The sequence below is a fragment of the Columba livia genome, chromosome 2 (assembly GCF_036013475.1).
Source record: "Columba livia isolate bColLiv1 breed racing homer chromosome 2, bColLiv1.pat.W.v2, whole genome shotgun sequence".
NCBI classification, from domain to species: Eukaryota; Metazoa; Chordata; class Aves; order Columbiformes; family Columbidae; genus Columba; species Columba livia.
In genome coordinates this window covers 123,736,746-123,753,839 of record NC_088603.1, presented here as the reverse complement: position 1 = coordinate 123,753,839, position 17,094 = coordinate 123,736,746, and the positions used below count along the sequence as shown (strand labels likewise).

The following is a 17,094-nucleotide window of genomic DNA, read 5'->3' as shown; positions in this document are numbered from 1 at the left end:
TTTGGGGATTTTTGCCAGTAGCTTTAATGGGACTATGATCCTGGTCATAAACCCTAAAAGAAAAGCTTTTAAACCAAGGACTAAAACCTGTTGCCTTATCTGATTGCACTGATTACCTGTTTGTGAAAAAACAAAAATTGATTCCTCTCGCTTTGGCAGCACTAGAGCTATGAATGAAGAATATCTTGCTTAGGCAGTCATGAATTTAACAGGAGGCAAAAAGAACAGATTCCATAAAAGTTTATGCAGCTTCATGCTGGGGTCTGGAACTGCTCAGTAATTGTCCAAGTTTTCTGGTGGAAAATTATCTTGTTACTCAAAGGCTTGGCTGGTTTTCTAAATTTTGGAATAATTGCAGATGAATACTGTGAGCTGTGATTAAAACAACGTGTCTTATAAGAAAATGATGACATTCATGTAACAGCTATAGCCTTGACAGGTTATGAATAACAGATTAGTAACAGTTAAAAGTGGATATGCCCATTGGACATTATCTAATTTCTGAGGGCAGAATTGTGGAAAAACACAGGAAAATCAGGCCAGTATCTAAGCAGATGTTTCAGTTTTCTGAATCTGCACTGATTTATACAGAAGCAGAATCTTTTACTCATTATGTAGATGCCACTTACAAACATAACAATAATACTTAGCTTTACACAGTGCTCTGTGGGCAAAATTGGCCCTAGCACCAGTTCTAGGGCTGCCAGTGAATTGTATGATGTGGGATCCTAGCCTCATACGTGCAGCTGTTTAAGTACTTTTCTGCATTTTCTATATACCATACGCTCTGTGGTCCCCTAATTGATGTGACCTCTGTTGGGATTTTTTTCTGGTGGTACAGAACCGGGAGGTCTCCATCCCCTCCCATATACTGGGAAACAGAATACCAACAACAAGCTAAAACAAAATTACCGTCATTGTAAAAGCACACATGAGCAACTTATGACTCTTGAGATTGCTCGTTGCTAAGCTCTTTCTGTATTATATTTTTATTGTGGTTGAGAGTTAATTTGACCTAAATAAGTACATGAAGTCTCTGAGGTATGCTTTGTTTCTATGTAATTTGTCAGGATGTGCTTGGATTGGCCCTTGTTTTGCTCAGTCACATATAGTTTGAATTTTTCAGAGAATTTATCTATGTGCTTTGTATTGTGGATTCATGAAAAAACGCTGGTGCAAAAATAGCCTGATGTGCTGGCACATACATGGTTTTTGCTTGACTAGTGCCTGAGAAGTGCTCAGTTAAGCTCTGTGGAAGAGCTATACACATCTTCAGAGAGAGGTAGCAAATGTGATTTCCCTTCTCTGCAAAGCCTGCAATTTATTTATTGGATTTTGTGGAAGACATAGAAGCTGCCAGACACCAGGTCAAAGAAGTGTGGCATTAACACTCTATACCGAAGCTGCTTTATCCTTTTGTCTCTCTTTTAAGAGTTACCTTATTTACAGTCGGTCATGTGTGCAGAAGCTTTGTGGCTCATAGGCACCTACAACTCTTTTGAGGTGGAAGTTGCGATAGTTTGTGATTTGTATCTTCTACCAGGATGCAAAATGTCAGTATTCTTTTAAGAAATAAATGGTCCAAACTACAAATGACTGAGCAGAATAGAAAAACTCTTCTAGTGAGAAAAACTCTTATAATGGAGAGAAGTTGGGTGAAGGAAATGAGAATAAGAAAATGAGGACTGACTCAAGAGGGAAGCCCTTCTGTGGGCTTCCTGTTCCATCTTACCTCAGCTTATTGGTTTATTTCTTCTGGGAGTTGATGACAGTCTTCGCAGTTTGATCTAAGGAACATTGTGCACAAAATTTTCCTGCAGTCATGCTGGGCTAAGATGCAACATTCAGATTTAGTAACTGGTTTGGTGGCACTGTGTCCTCGCGGAGACAGGCAAGTAATCTTGAAGGCAAAATAGCCCTTAGCAATCCCTGTCTGCAGTGGAAACAATGTAGCTTCTGATACTTTTTTAAAATATGTGAATCTTTTCTACTTCTTGAGCAGAATTACAGCTTTGTCTTCTCCTTACTCCGGTTTTTCACAGAAGTGTCTTGGTGTCTTCAGACTAGACATGAAGAAGAAATTTTTCACGGTGAGAGTGGTAAAACACTGGCCCAGGTTGCCCAGAGAGGTGGTAGATGCCCCATCCCTGGAGACATTCAAGACCAGGCTGGATGGGGCTCTGAGCAACCTGATCTAGTTGAAGATGTCCCTGCTTATTGCAGGGGGATTGAACTAGAGGACCTTTGACAGTCCCTTCCAACCCAAACTATTCTATGATTCTGTTCTGTGATTCTATGGTGGCATTGCCTGTATACATTGATACAGATGTTGCTATAATGACATCCTTTATTGCAAACATAATTCCTAGTTCTAACAAGGTTGATACTGACATTTTCACTCTCCTGTGGGAAAAGAGCTTCTGTAGTCACTTAGAAGACAGGATTTCTGAAGATGAGGTAAACCCAAGTTTAAGCACAACAAGAAGGCTGCTGAAGTCTTTTCCTTGCTGTTTTGCTTGGCTGTGTGCCCTTGATGTGAATTGCTTCAGTAGTACATTATTTTCTAATTTCTGCCATGATTTTTGCTGGCACTCTGCTCGCATTTTGCCTCAGTTTCCTGGTGCCTTGGTTTTCCTGTTTGGTTTTCCTTGGCACTTTGCCCCAACCACTAGACCTGTTTTTCTATCTAAGACCTGTCACTTGTGGATTAAGCTGTGAGAATCCTTATTTTCTCTCTTTCCACTTTAGTATGCTTGTGTCAGGACCAGTTCCTAGGTTGGCTCCAATGCATCAGTGAATACTTCAAGAGGGAGGTAATAGCTTTCTGATGCTCACTGCCAAATTTTATATTCTTTATGCTAATGGTGCACACAAAGCTCTTAGGAGGTAAAGGATAAAACTTACAGATCATCTAAGAGCTGAAAACCTTTGAAGGCTTCAACAAGTATTTGCTGTCATGCCTGAGTGCTTCACAAGGAGAAATCATGTAATCCTTAAGACATAAGTGCAAGGGAGACAAATTTTGCTATTGCCAATGAACTGGTAGAAAACAAGTTCAAAGAGATTAAATTGTTTGGCCACGGTCACACATGATGCCTTTTTCAGAACTGACAGAGAACTGACTTGTGATTCCTAGATGCTTGAATTCTAGTAAGACTAGAAATACTAGAAATACCTAATTTATGTTGTAAATCCCAATTCAGCAATTCAACCACAGGGCTATCTGATGCCCTTCCATAAGCCACGCTGTTGCCAGTGAGATGGCTTCACTGGTCATTCCCGCCTTTTTGCTGTGCCAGCATTAGGCCATGTAATGAACTGGACTGGGAAACAGTAAGTTTAATACAATTTGGAGGTTTTAAGGAACTATGGGAGGCCATTTTGCCTCATGTCCAGTCTCTGTATAGCTATTGTTTTTCTATGAAGTTCCTATTACATTATGCCTAGTCTTGTTACAATAGGCCTAGGGGTTTTTAAGATACTTTTCTTCTTCTTATGAAGAGGAGAAAAGTAATGCCATCGGGCAACCTACAAACTTGCAGGTCAAGAGAAAACTGCTAGAGATGCATAACAAGGTTTATTATTTCAATGGAAGCTTTGCCAACATTACAGAAAAAAACCTGACAGTTTCCTAGAGGAGTGTAATGTGAAAGAGCGACTCTTCACTGGAGACCAGTCAAGATTATGACTTAAGACAATAATATGCAGCTACAGATTCTCAGTTCTTTAGAGAGACCCTTAGCTTTGAAACACAGAGAACTGTGGGATTCAAATCAGTTATTAATAAAAGTTACTAAATTAGCAAGGAAGGAGAGCTAGAGAATCCATTAGAGAATCTTTGAAATTTAAATCAGTGATTTAAATCTTTCTGCATACAAACAGTCTGGTTTTAAATCCAGGACAACAGATTGCAGCAACACTTTGTGGAATTGGACATGCCTATATTAAATGCTTAGTCATATGAATACTTCCAGGAATTAAGTACTTAACCCATAGCACTTTGTGTTTTCTGTCTTCTTGTTGGCATCGCCAGTCTGTAATATCAACTGTTTGTCATGGGCCAGTCCTTTTTCCAGGCTTCACTCTTTCTAAATGTAGAGCTATAAAAACACATGCAGACTCACACATACGCCCACTCAGGGTGGCAAGAATCCAGAGTAAAAGCAGGATGGGTCCTGCACTAAAAATTGCTTTTTACTTCCTGGCCTTCACAGTTCAACAGAAGGAAGAAGAAAGTCTTGAATGTGTATTTGTTGCTGTTACCACAGGTGAGAGCAGACCCAGGACACCTCAGCCTACATGTTTGCTGGGACCAGCTGTGGTATCAGGGAACAATAAGCTGCTCTGTGGTGGTCCTGGCTTCACATGCTGAGCAGAAACTTGGCACAGTGAAGGGTCTGACCCTGTGAATGATGGTAATAACTGTGGAACTTTTAATTTTCTTGCTGATTGGGTTGATAGTGAAAGTCAGCAATCTAGAGACTAGGTTGTTCAGGCTTTTTCGTTCCTTTTCTTAGCCTGTACAATTTTATTATAGTTGGAAAAATGATCATTTTTCATTAATTCCTGTTTTGTTTTTGGAAAAATGTTCATTTTTTAATTCCTGTTTTCTTTTCATCTTCTGTGCATGCCAGTAGAAATAGGCAGTGTCGGTGCTTTCGAACGGGAAGAAAAAATAAATACACACAAATTAAAAATTACAGCATCCTCAGTTTCCCCCACTCCCTTAAATATTTTGCCAACAGTTTTCCTAAGCAGGGAAGCTAATGTCACATGCCAGCAGCCTCTGTGAGCAAACCAGGAAACATTCTGATCTTCTGTTCAAGGCCTGGACAAAAGGGGTCTAGGTGTCATTCGCAAAGGTTTCTGCCAACTGGTGTCCTTCACAAAAACTGGGATGGGTAAAGACATTGGTGTTGTGGTTGCATTAAGCATGAAGATTTATCAAGTTTATGCCCATATCTTGCCTCCCCATGACTGCTGAGAGAACTGCTGTGGTGTTTGGGTTTGTGTCAGCCTCCTTGCATCCACCTTCTGATTCCTAACCTTGTATACTGTGGAAATGAAGCCTCTCCCTTAAGAGTTAGTCTGTCTGGTTAGAAGAGGGACACAAAATCCATTTTTCCCTTTTTTATTACATTTAAATTAATTTTATTTTAGCCTTTTAGCTTCTTTTGCCAGAACAGAAAGAAGAACACTTGGTTGGATATTTTATGGTTCCCATTATTTTTTTCAGCTTGCTGTTTGTAGCTGTAGGCTTTTGAATCTCTGCATATACATATGTACTTCCACTGTTAATTTCATTTCTTCAATAGACCAACAGATCTTTGTCGTACATGAAACGAGGCTACTACATGTGATTAGATTGTTCAAAGGGAACACAGATCCCTCATTAATATTAGATGTGGCAATGTTTTTATTATTCTTCTTTAGCATGGCTTACCAATGTAGATACTTCTTTAGCACAAGTGATTTAGAATCATACAATCATAGAATGTCTTGAGTTGGAAGGGACCCACAAGGATCATTGAGTCCAACTCCTGCTCCTGAATATGACAACCCCACAGTTTGTACCATGTGTCTGAGGGCGTTGTCCAGTCTCTTCTTGAACACTGTCAGGCTTGGGGCCTCCCTGTTCCAGTGTCCACCACCCTCTGGGTGAAGAACCTTTTCCTAATGTCCAACTTTAACCTCCCCTGGCACATCTTCCTGCCATTCTCTCGGGTTCTGCCATTGATCACCAGAGAGAAGAGTTCAATGCCTGCCCCTTCTCCTCCCCTTGTGAAGAAGCCGTAGACTGCTATGAGGTCTCTCTCAGGCTCCTCTTCTCCAGACCAAACAAACCAAGTAACTTTAACTGCTCCTCCTACGACTTCCTCTCCAAACCCTTCACCAACTTTATAGCCCTCTTCTGGACACTCTCCAGTAGCTTTATAACCTTTTTATCCTGTGGCACCCAGAACTACACACAGAGCTTCAGGTGAGGCCGCACCAGTGCAGAGCAGAGCGGGACAATCACCTCCCTCGCCCGGCTGGCAATGCTGTGCTTGATGCACCCCAGGACACAGTTGGCCCTCTTGCCTGCCAGGGCACACTGTTGGCTCATGTTCAGCTTGCTGTTGACCAAAACCCCCAGATCCCTCTCCACAGAGCTGCTTTCCATCATCTCATTCCCCAGTCTGTATGTACAGCCAGTGTTGCCGTTTCCCAGGTCACAGCAACTGTGAGAGTGTTTCCTGAGATGCTGCAAATAATTCAGTAGACCCACTTTTTCTTACCTTTTCAGTGGCACACCTAAAGGCATGCCACACAATTTCCTAGACTACTTTTGCTGTTGCTTGGCTGGCTTTTTGGAAAGAGAGTAGATTTTGGAAGGTGTCTTTGCAACTCTTCCGTTTCTGATCTAACTAAAATAATTCCATTTACAGCTACATTACAGTTCAGCCCTCTTTCAAAGATGTTCACAGAGAGGAGAGCACCAGTCAGCAAGGGTTCTGGACTACCCAGATGCCACAGTCGACCATTTGTTCTGCATGTTTTAGCTGTGAATTTAGCTTCTGACCTGAGACATAGTATCTCACACTTGTGACTGTGAAGTTGTTTAAACAGTATCTCCAGGATACCTTGTACTGTGCTCCAACTTTATTTGTTTGCACTTAATTTCTCTGATTTTAGATTACAGACTTCTTTGTTTGGGGAATGTCATCTTGTTCTGTATGTACTTGGAGCCTGACAGTTAAACCCACAGACTAGACCTGCTACGTCTTCATCGCTTCCAGTAAATTGCAACAAGCAGAAGTTCAGCAGAAGCTGTGCTTTCCCTTCTCCCACGTTACATTAATCGGGCGTTTTTAATGCTAACAGTCTTGTCATCTGTGTTTCTTGGCACTGCTTTCAGCTTGTCTCAGTGATGAAATTAGCTTTGCTTTCAAAGATAGGCACAGAGTTCCCTTTATGTCATTTTTATGACAATGATCTATGTATGAAGTTTTAAAGAAGATTTAATTTCTACTGAAATTCAGTGCCATTTTGGCACCTATCCACAATAGAAGCCTTGAAAAATTCCAGTCTAGGGTATAAACCAAGTGCACCGATTAAAACCAAACTCCCTTGGCTACTTCGTCATCCCTTTCTTGATTTTGCCCAGAGTTCGTGATGTAGTAATTTGCTTTTATTTGTATTTGCACTTTTAGAGGAAGCATATTTACCTTGATTGAACTGTAATGTTTAACAATGCAGGCTTTGTTACTTTATGGGTTTTGTTTCTTTTTTTTGGTGGCATGCAGTATGTGCCTGTACTCTACTTCTCCTAAGATATTTTTCAAACAACCTCTCTATCAATTCCATTAACTTCAATTTCCTAAACCTCTCCTTCAGGCTGTTAATAACTAACTTTCTATTTTTCTAATAACTTTTCTTGAAGCTGTGTGCCCTGGCCGTATCCTTGGTTCAGTCCCCTTATGGGGATTTGGAACTTAATTACTCTGTGTTATGGTCACTGCCAACAGCTTAGTCTATTGCTTCCTGAAACAATCTGGTGCCAAGTCAAGTATCAACTCATAAATTCTTGTGCACATGTATAATAGCGAGACACAATTTTTCCACATTTTGTCCTCATGAGATTTTTTTTGTGCAATACTTGTGTTGTTGAAATTACACGTAATTGCTGTACAACTAGGCAGTGTTGCCTTCCATTATTACTAGCTGAAATCCTCAGCTTCTTTTCATCCCTCTCAAACTAGGAAAAAGACGTTCTGCTGGCCCTAGTTCGGTAGCCAGAGTTTTCCATTTGTACTGTTCCTTCTTCAGCTTTTGTGGCATGTTTGGAATGAAACTGGAATATACTGGTCTCTGACAAACCTGGGTGAGTCCAGGAGAACAGTTCTTAGCTCTACAGTTGTTAGCAGAACCGCGCTAAAGCTGCTTTACTTTACCTTAAGGATATAGATTTGTCTCGGTGGTGGCGTTTATGTGGAATCAAAACAGTTTCAACTCTGCTTGTTTTCTCAGCAGTGGCAAAAATATAACAAATGCAATGTGCTCAAAATTCCCAGACTAACAGGTTTTAGATGGAACTCTGTTTAAGATGTGTTGATGCACTATTCTTTAATAATAACTTTAATTCTTTTGAGGTGCAGCCTATGTGAATTGAAGTAGGAGTTGGGAAGATATGAGAGCAATAACATATCTCTCATCTTTAAATGCCTTCTTGTCCTGTAATGTTACCAGACTGAGCAGACTTTTCTGGTGCTTGTAATTGCTAGTTGCACAGCTGACAAGAAATAGCTGTATAACCTAGTTCTGACCAAGCAACAAAGCTTTCCAGAAGATTAATTTACACATGATGCAGCATGCATTGAAGAAAGAAGCTTTTGTAATAATTAGCTCCTTAGTAAAGAGTTAAGAGTGTAGAAAGTCGAGAAAGTACAATAGGCAATTGCAACAGCAGCATGGATTCAAGCAAAGCTACTGACGATGGTGTCGGAGTCTGATGTTCTCATAGTTTAACATGCAGATCTAAAGAGGAATTATTTAAAAATGGTGGTCTGCCACTGTTTGTAGAGCACAAACAGAAGCCTGTGCAACAGAAGGATCCCCCCCATATCACCACTTCCTGCAAAATGGACTCTGGTTGCCCATTAGGTTGAAGTAGATCTACATCCAGGCTGGGCAGGTGTTTCATGTTTCCTCCAGTTGCCTCAGCTGCTGGTGATTTTATTGTGCATAAAGTCCCCTGTAGAGTCTGGGTCTGGTGTCAGGGAGGTTAGGAAGTATTTGGCTGTTGCTACAATTCCCTTTGAGTCTGGTGAGGTGTGGGCTTTGTGCTTTGTTCCAAACTGCCTGGCTTAGCCAGTGGAAACACTGCATTGTTTTATAGAGATTCCCAAAAACAAATTAGGGATTTAGTAGTGTAGCAATAAGTATCCACAAAGAAAGCAGTTATAGGGTATGGACTCTTTTTTCTCTGGTAGCAAGTCATTCCAGATTGTGCAGGTTTATAGCAAATCTGTAACATTAAGATCATGTGAGAGTGCAGAAATATTGGAGCAGAGAGACCTTCTTCTCCCATTAGCATTAATCAGATATGTCATAACAAAAGATGAGCTGTGATTTCTTATCCTTATTTCTTTTCCTATAAGGAATGAGCCCGTCTTATGTTTGGTCTGACACTTGGGTGAGAGATGCACACCCGCATATCACAGTAAGGCACAGAGCTAGTAGTGACTTTCCTGATACTGCAAGAGTTGGGTAAACTTAGGTGAAACATGATCACTCACATAGGTGAATGACAGAGGATCTGAGAAAGATGTGTCATTCAGGAGTCAATGAAGAAAGGTCTCTCTAGTGGTCATGAGCAATTCATGCCTGGGTTCCTGAACAGAGACTCCTGGGGAGCATGAAAGGGTGAGAGACGAGGGACACAGGTTACAACAAGAGAGATTATGATTAGGTACAAAGTGAAAAAAGTTCTTCGCAATGAGGGAGGTCAAACATGGAATAGGTTACCCAGAGAGTCTGTGGGGTCTCCATCCTTGGAGATATGCAAAACTTAGTCTGACAAGGCCCTGAACAACCTGATCTGACTTGGAATTAGTAGCTGACTTTGGAGTTGATGCTGCTGTGAATAGGGGAAGGAGGTGTTTGAACTTCAGAGGCCACTTCCAACTTAAATTTTCCTGTCATTATATGGTTTTATGTGTGAGCTGGGAATAAAGTAAAGTCAGCAACAGAACTTAAAATATCGTTTTTGTTCTCAGTGAGCTCAAGACCCTGCAGATTTCCACAGAGCAGTCAGTGCCCCAGACAGGGGAAAAATATACATGGTTTTCATTGAGAGAAACTGGCTTCCAGAACTGATAAATATTCTATGTCATATACAGTGACTAATTCCTACCAGAATCTGTCATCCCAGGGACTCTGATTCTGTGTAAAAAAAATATACCATCCCAGGCCATTGCTTTTTGTATTGACATAAAGGATATTTCTGTGTTAGAGAAATGAATGTATTTAAGTGTAGGGTTTTCCTTTGTTTATCATTTTTAAAGTCAGAATCGCAGGTCCTTACTCAATTTTGAGAAAGTCTTGGTTTGAGACAAGCCTCTTTTTCATATCAGTGTCAACTTTTCCTAAGCAACGACATCAGGAATGGGATCAGCAGTCTTTTGGTGTGGGGGGAACTGGATGAAAATTGGGAAGATCCTCAGAATTTGTTCCATACAGAATAATCCACCTGCAGGGTTTGCTCTGGAATAATTTCTTAATCTTCCCTCTGAAGGAGAGTCTCTCCAGCTGTTCACAGAACAAATCAGCTTCATCAGCACTTTATTATCATTTGCCTTCATGAGTTTTCAGTTTATCTGATTTTAATGAAGTCACTGCTGCAATTTGATTAACAGCTGGAATATTAAAAGGCTCCATGTTTGTTTGTTTGTTTGTTTTCTCCAAGAGAAAAATGGATTTTTGGGTGCTAAGAAGTTTCTCACAGATTTCTGATTATTTTGTAAAAATATACTGCCTGGCATGGTTAGGCAGCCTCTGATAATTGGTAACAATATAGCTGATTCGTTTTGCTTGTATAGAACAGTCATAACTATGGAAAATCAAAACATTAGCTAACAAGTTGAGCAGAGCCTCTCCTGGGTTACTGACATGTGCATCTTGTTTGTACTCCAGATGAAAACCACACAATGATGAGTTGCCAGTACACTGCAGCTGATTATTAAAAGAAATGAAAACAAAAAACAACAAAACCACATGGTTGTGTTCATATCAGAGACTGACACCCCTTGTGAGTGTGCACTTTTTAAATAGCTGTCTCAAATCAATGTAAAACTGAATGTTACCAAAATACAGTGTTTAATCTAATTAATCTCTCTGGCTCTTGCTACATATAAGATACAGATGCCTGGGTATGAAGTTGTCAGTGTACACAGGCATTATATTCTATTGACTGTTTCAAGATTTGTAAAAGCACTGGGACTTTTGTCTGTGCACATTTGATTCCTATAAATATTAACAGGAGTTACAGGCCATGTTGTTTTTGTACTGTACTCTCCAGAGGTCAAATTTTGTAATTTTTTAGACCTTTTGCCATTTTTTTAGCTGTTGTCTGATGTTTTCATCCGATGTTGTATTACAAATAAAAAAAGAGCAGACAAAAGGGAGAAGAGCTCCAGAGAACCACACAATCACACAGGATAAACCATGATTTGAAAGCAACGCTTTTGCTACAAATGCTGCAGCCTTATTGATTCCTTGCTAATATTTCACTTTCTGAATCACTTTTTCATTTACTTACCCAGCCCCTATCTAAGCTATGTTTTTCCTACTCAGTAGAAAAATTCATTTGATTTGAGTTCCATTTAAGTGCATATTGACATCCGTTCATTTATTTAAATGTCCGTGCATGAGCTTATCGGAGAGCAAAAGATGTGAGACCTGTTGTTAGGAAATATTACGGTATTAATTATTATTCTTCCATTAGGTTGGTTGTCTAATTTCAGTTTGTAAATCCCTAATGACAGAACCTTTTCTGTGAATAGCTATTCTGAGTATCACCTTGATTCAGAACCCGGGAACATAATAAATACACTGCTGAATCAGGCCAGCAGTCCATCATAGAATCATAGAACAGTTTGAGTTGGAAGGGACCTTCAAAGGTCCTCTAGCCCAACCCCTCTGCAATGAGCAGGGACATCTTCAACTAGATCAGGTTGCTCAGAGCCCCATCCAGTCTGGCCTTGAATGTCTCCAGGGATGGGGCATCTACCACCTCTCTGGGCAACCTGGGCCAGTGTTTCACCACCTTCACTGTGAAAAATTTCTTCTTCAGGTCTAGCCTGTATCTCCCCTCTGTTAGTTTAAAACCAGTAGCCCTTGTCCTATCATAGCAGGCCCTTCTAAAAAAGTCTGTCTCCATCCTTCTTATGGGCTCCTTTTAAGTACTGAAAGGCTGCAAAAAGGTCTCCCTGGAGCCTTCTTTTCTCCAGGCTGAACAACCCCAACTCTCTCAGCCTGTCCTCATAGCAGAGGTGTTCCAGCCCTCTGATCCTCTTGGTGGCCTCCTCTGGACCCTCTCCAACAGGTCCATGTCTTTCCTGTGCTGAGGGCTCCCGAGCAGGACACAGGACTCCAGGTGGGGTCTCACCAGAGCAAACAGGGGCAGAATCACCTTGCTCGACCTGCTGACCATGTTCGTTTTGATGCAGCCCAATATGCGATTTGCTTTCTGGGCTGCAAGCGCACATTGCTGGTTCATGTCCAATCTTTCATCCACTAGTACCCCTAAGTCCTTCTCTGCAGGGCTGCTTTCAGTCCCTTCATCTCCCATCCTGGATTGATACCAGGGGTTGCCCTGACCCAGGTGCAGGACCTTGCACTTGGCCTGTGCTCTGTCCCTAGCAGTGCCAGTAGGAGATGCTGTGTAGGGAGAGCACACAAGCCTGACCACTTCTTGTTGTACTCCCTAGTCACATACAGTCGTAGTATGAGGAGTGCTAGAGGCTACAGCTCTGCCTGCTCTCTTCAGTGCCTGCTTTTGGACTTCTTGTCCATAATTTGTCCAATTCATTTATGAACCTGCTGATAGTATTTGGCACCACAGTGTTTATAAGAGTGAGTTTACAACCTGCTGTAATAAAAGAAGATCACTAATCTGTAACTATTGCCACCTCTGATGAAGTAACACAAGAGAATCTTAAATGCAGACCAGAAGTCAGTTCTACCTTGGGCTTTAGAAACCCAGTACACAATGATGATTCTTGTTCCAAGGAGCCTACTGGGTATTTAAAGCCTCCTTCAGCAGAACCTCAAAGTTACAGGAAGCATTTGACCAGAAATGCAGAGTGCCCATTTCAGTACCTTTTGTAATGTTGATTACTACACCTGAAGCTAGTTAAACGGTGTCTACATTAGCCTTAAGTACATTCATTTTTTGCCGTTGTGTTATGTTTTTTGTTTGTTTTTGTTTGTTTGGGTTTTTGTTTTGTTTGTTTGAGTTTATTTATTGATTGATTGATTGATTTTGTTTGAGTTTATTTATTGATTGATTTATTTATTTTTGTGTTTTAGTTTTTGTTTTTGTAGACCATCCTAACCTCTGTTGAGAGGGTAGAAAGGATGGAGACCCAGAGAGAATGCAGAGACCTAAAGATACTTCTAAAATGGGTAGCTAATACTTAACTTACTCTCCCAGTGCCCCTGTAGATGTGGGAAGAGGTGCTGGCTAGTGAGTATGTTCCTTGGAAAACAGTTCCAGCTGCAGGACATTTGGCATTGTGCTTCCCCTTGCATGCAGCAGCCAAGTGTATTTTGCAGCATATCTTCCTGTCAGGTTGCTCATGCCGCTGCACAGACTAATTCTAGACCTCTTAATGTTTTATAGTATTACACAGAGGTTTTGCTGTCATTTTTCTAGCTGATAGATAAGCTGTATCACAGGAAAGTCTCTCCCCTGATGAGCCTGCTACCTAAGACAGGACAATAACTTGTTTCTGGATAAACTGGGGTCATTGCTGGTACATTCTGAAGCTCTTGATCATTTTCCTCATGCTGAGGCTCGACATTTTCCTTTCAAATCTTAAGAAAATCCCCACTGTTGTCAGAATGCAGACAAATGCCAGATTAAACTTCACCTCCAAAGGAGCGTAACATGCTGCTGAATGCCATGGTAGCTTTAGCCAAGACCCGCCTGTTGACACAGCCAAAGTCATGGTCTCTTTACATTTGGCGATCGCCCTCAGTTCTATTGTCCCAGCCTCCAAAGGACAAGCTTTCTTTGACATTTCCAACCAGCCGAGTCGCGGTGCCCTGCGGTGCTGTTCTTGCCTCACCAAGGACATTGCCATCCCCGCTGCAGTCACCCCAGCCTTATTTTTTCCCCTTTTCTTCCAACATCAAGATTTTGGGGAGGCTTGTGGGACTCCCTTAGTCCCCTCTAGTGGATAGCTGATGCAAACTCCAGTCTTGTCTTGGAAGATGCAATGCTTTCTCTTTATCTTCTTGGGTGGTGGTAGTTCTGTGTCTGCTAAAGTGAGCACTGGAGACTGAAATCTCATTATTTGATCCTCTGGTTTTGTTAATTTAAAAGCCAAAAGCAAATCAAATGTGTAATAGAGCTTTTTATTGATGATAAAATACCTGGCACCAAGTAATGGCATCAGCAATAGTGAGATGGCTTCATTCTTACAGGGGAAATTTGTGTCTAGAAGCTTTGTAGTGTTGGGCAAGTACATGTGTATTAGACTTCTCATGTGCAAATGAATTGTTATATTTTTTTTAAGAAAAAAATTTCATGTTTTTACCACAGCTGATGCCTTTGATCAGCATGAATAGAATTATTTGTGTGATAATTTGGAATTTAATTTGATTTATAATACGTTCATTTAAAATTTTGTATTGATTTTTGAAATGACAGTCATCAAGAGGAGTGCCCAAAATTCTCGTCAGGGATTAAATAAGGGGAGAGTGATCACTTGAGGAACTGATCTTCTGAAATATTGAGGTGCCTGAGTGAACGCCTGCTGTATATGGCAATAAGGCCATTACAGGCTAGAAATGAAACACAAAATAGGAAGAGACACTATCTGTTTTAAAAACTAATTTTGCTGAAGGAAGAAACAGTGTTAGATAACAGAGTGACATTTTTAACTCCTTAGACCAGGGGTGTCAAATATAATATAACTACTCCTATATTTACACAGTCCTAAAATCACATTTGGCCCTTTGAAGGCAACCGTAAGGCTGATGTGGCCCCCCGGTGAAAATGACTTTGACACCCCTGGCTTAGACACGTGACTGAGCAAAACATTTATCACAATTTCACAATGGGATTTGAATCTAAGAGCTTGTACTTTTTAAACTGTTTTATCTATGTGAAATGTGCAAAAGTTGTTGGCAGATAAACTGCAAAGCAGCTGTGCTTTGGCTGTTGAAGTTTTGCAATTTTATCAGACCCAGCCACAGCAATTACATTTTAGCACTGGTGCTGGAAAAACCTGCGTTTGAAATGCCTATTACCTCTCAGTAAATACTGCTGTCCCTTCTCCTTTCCTTTCCTTTCCTTTCCTTTCCTTTCCTTTCCTTTCCTTTCCTTTCCTTTCCTTTCCTTTCCTTTCCTTTCCTTTCCTTTCCTTTCCTTTCCTTTCCTTTCCTTTCCTTTCCTTTCCTTTCCTTTCCTTTCCTTTCCTTTCCTTCCCTTCCCTTCCCTTCCCTTCCCTTCCCTTCCCTTCCCTTCCCTTCCCTTCCCTTCCCTTCCCTTCCCTTCCCTTCCCTTCCCTTCCCTTCCCTTCCCTTCCCTTCCCTTCCCTTCCCTTCCCTTCCCTTCCCTTCCCTTCCCTTCCCTTCCCTTCCCTTCCCTTCCCTTCCCTTCCCTTCCCTTCCCTTTCCCTTTCCCTTTCCCTTTCCCTTTCCCTTTCCCTTTCCCTTTCCCTTTCCCTTTCCCTTTCCCTTTCCCTTTCCCTCTCCCTCTCCCTCTCCCTCTCCCTCTCCCTCTCCCTCTCCCTCTCCCTCTCCCTCTCCCTCTCCCTCTCCCTCTCCCTCTCCCTCTCCCTCTCCCTCTCCCTCTCCCTCTCCCTCTCCCTCTCCCTCTCCCTCTCCCTCTTGCTTTCTTTCTTTCCTTCACTTTCTTTCTCTCTTTCCAGCTGTCATTCCTTTTTCCAGCACTTTTCTCTTTCCCCTCCTCCCCCTGTCTCCCTTCCCACTCTCCTCTGTCCCCTCCCTCCCTCCCTTTCCAACCTCCTGCTGGTCTGTCTTCCAGCCCTTTTCTCAGACACCGATTCTCAAGTCAGCGGTGACACCTCCTCACCATAACAGACTCCGTGTTTACCACCCAGTGCCAGCTGCCTGGCCTGTATTCATGCATTAACTCCTACAGGCCCCGCTACCCTGCAGAAGAAGGCAGTTGAGGGCTCGTGTTTTACACTTTAGCATCCCTTTCACTGCTGGCCCTCAGGTGGTCCTCCAGCCATTCTACTCTGCTTGACTTTCTCTATGTTTAACCTTTCCTGAAGTCACTTCTCTTACTACTGACATTTGAGTGACTCATCCTGGGTAATATGTAAGACAAGTGACATTAAGATAGTACAGTCAGCCAGTCAGACCTGTGTTTGCACAGCTGGTGTCCATAATCATGCCCCTGCTGTGGAAGAGAGCTGGCTGGCGGAGAGGCAACACTGGTGGTTTGAAAGTGAGTGAGCTGGTAAATCATCATTAGCATCACTGGCATAGTTATCCACACCTTTGTTGTAGATATTTGGTAACGGGCTATACATCCCTTTCTCTGCAGCTATTTTTTGGGGGCAGGTTCCTGATGTTTGTAATAGTAATCACAGAATCACAGAATCACAGAATGTTAGGGACTGGAAGAGACCTTGAAAGATCACTTACTCCAATCCCCCTGCCAGAGCAGTGGGGAATCCTCTTATGCCAGAGGCATGCACATATGTATATTCATGCATGCATATACACATGCTGAGCCTTTGTTAATTGAAGTTAATTGCTGGTGTTTTTTTAATAACAAAATATGTTTATTTGTCTATTTGCACTGCTTTGTTTTAGCTTCATCTAATGCACTGGAACTCCACACTGTACAGCAGCATTGATGAGGCTGTAGGGAAGAAGCACGGCATAGCTATTATTGCTTTGTTTGTGCAGGTAAGTTTCCTGTGTTGCACTTCTTATAATGCACTATCATTTGTCTGAGGAAAATGTGATCCCTTTCATTTTCTTTCATTTTTAATGATTTCATAAAATAAAACAGCGTATGACTGCTGGTACTATATTCAAAAGATACTTTTCAAGTCCTGTCTTCTGCGTATGTGCTATGTAAGTATTTCTTCTTTAAATGGGATATTGAAAATATGTTAATTAAAGAAGGGATAATGCATAGTGGGCAATCCCTCTCTGTGACTCTGGCTATGGGAAGACATCCACTGTTCTTTCCTCTGAGGGCAGAACGAGGGCTGTCAGGAGGTACAGGTGCGTCACTACATCCATAGTGTGTTTTTCTCCGTTCCTGACCTGGCCTACTGTCCGGGGAGTGAGGAAATGTACTGAGGAGAGAAAGAAAGAAAGAAAGAGGATAAAAAAGCCCTT

At 41.6% G+C, this 17,094-nt stretch overlaps 1 protein-coding gene across 4 annotated transcripts in view; it reads left to right on the top strand.

Moving 5' to 3' along the window:
• Nucleotides 1-17,094, top strand: part of CA8 (carbonic anhydrase 8) — a 67,623-nt gene that overhangs the window by 10,219 nt on the left and 40,310 nt on the right. For all 4 annotated transcript variants that reach the window (XM_065053623.1, XM_065053621.1, XM_065053622.1 and 1 more), the window contains exon 4: nucleotides 16,558-16,653. In XM_065053623.1, coding sequence (XP_064909695.1) covers nucleotides 16,558-16,653 — 96 coding nt within the window. The remainder of the gene's footprint in view (nucleotides 1-16,557; nucleotides 16,654-17,094) is intronic.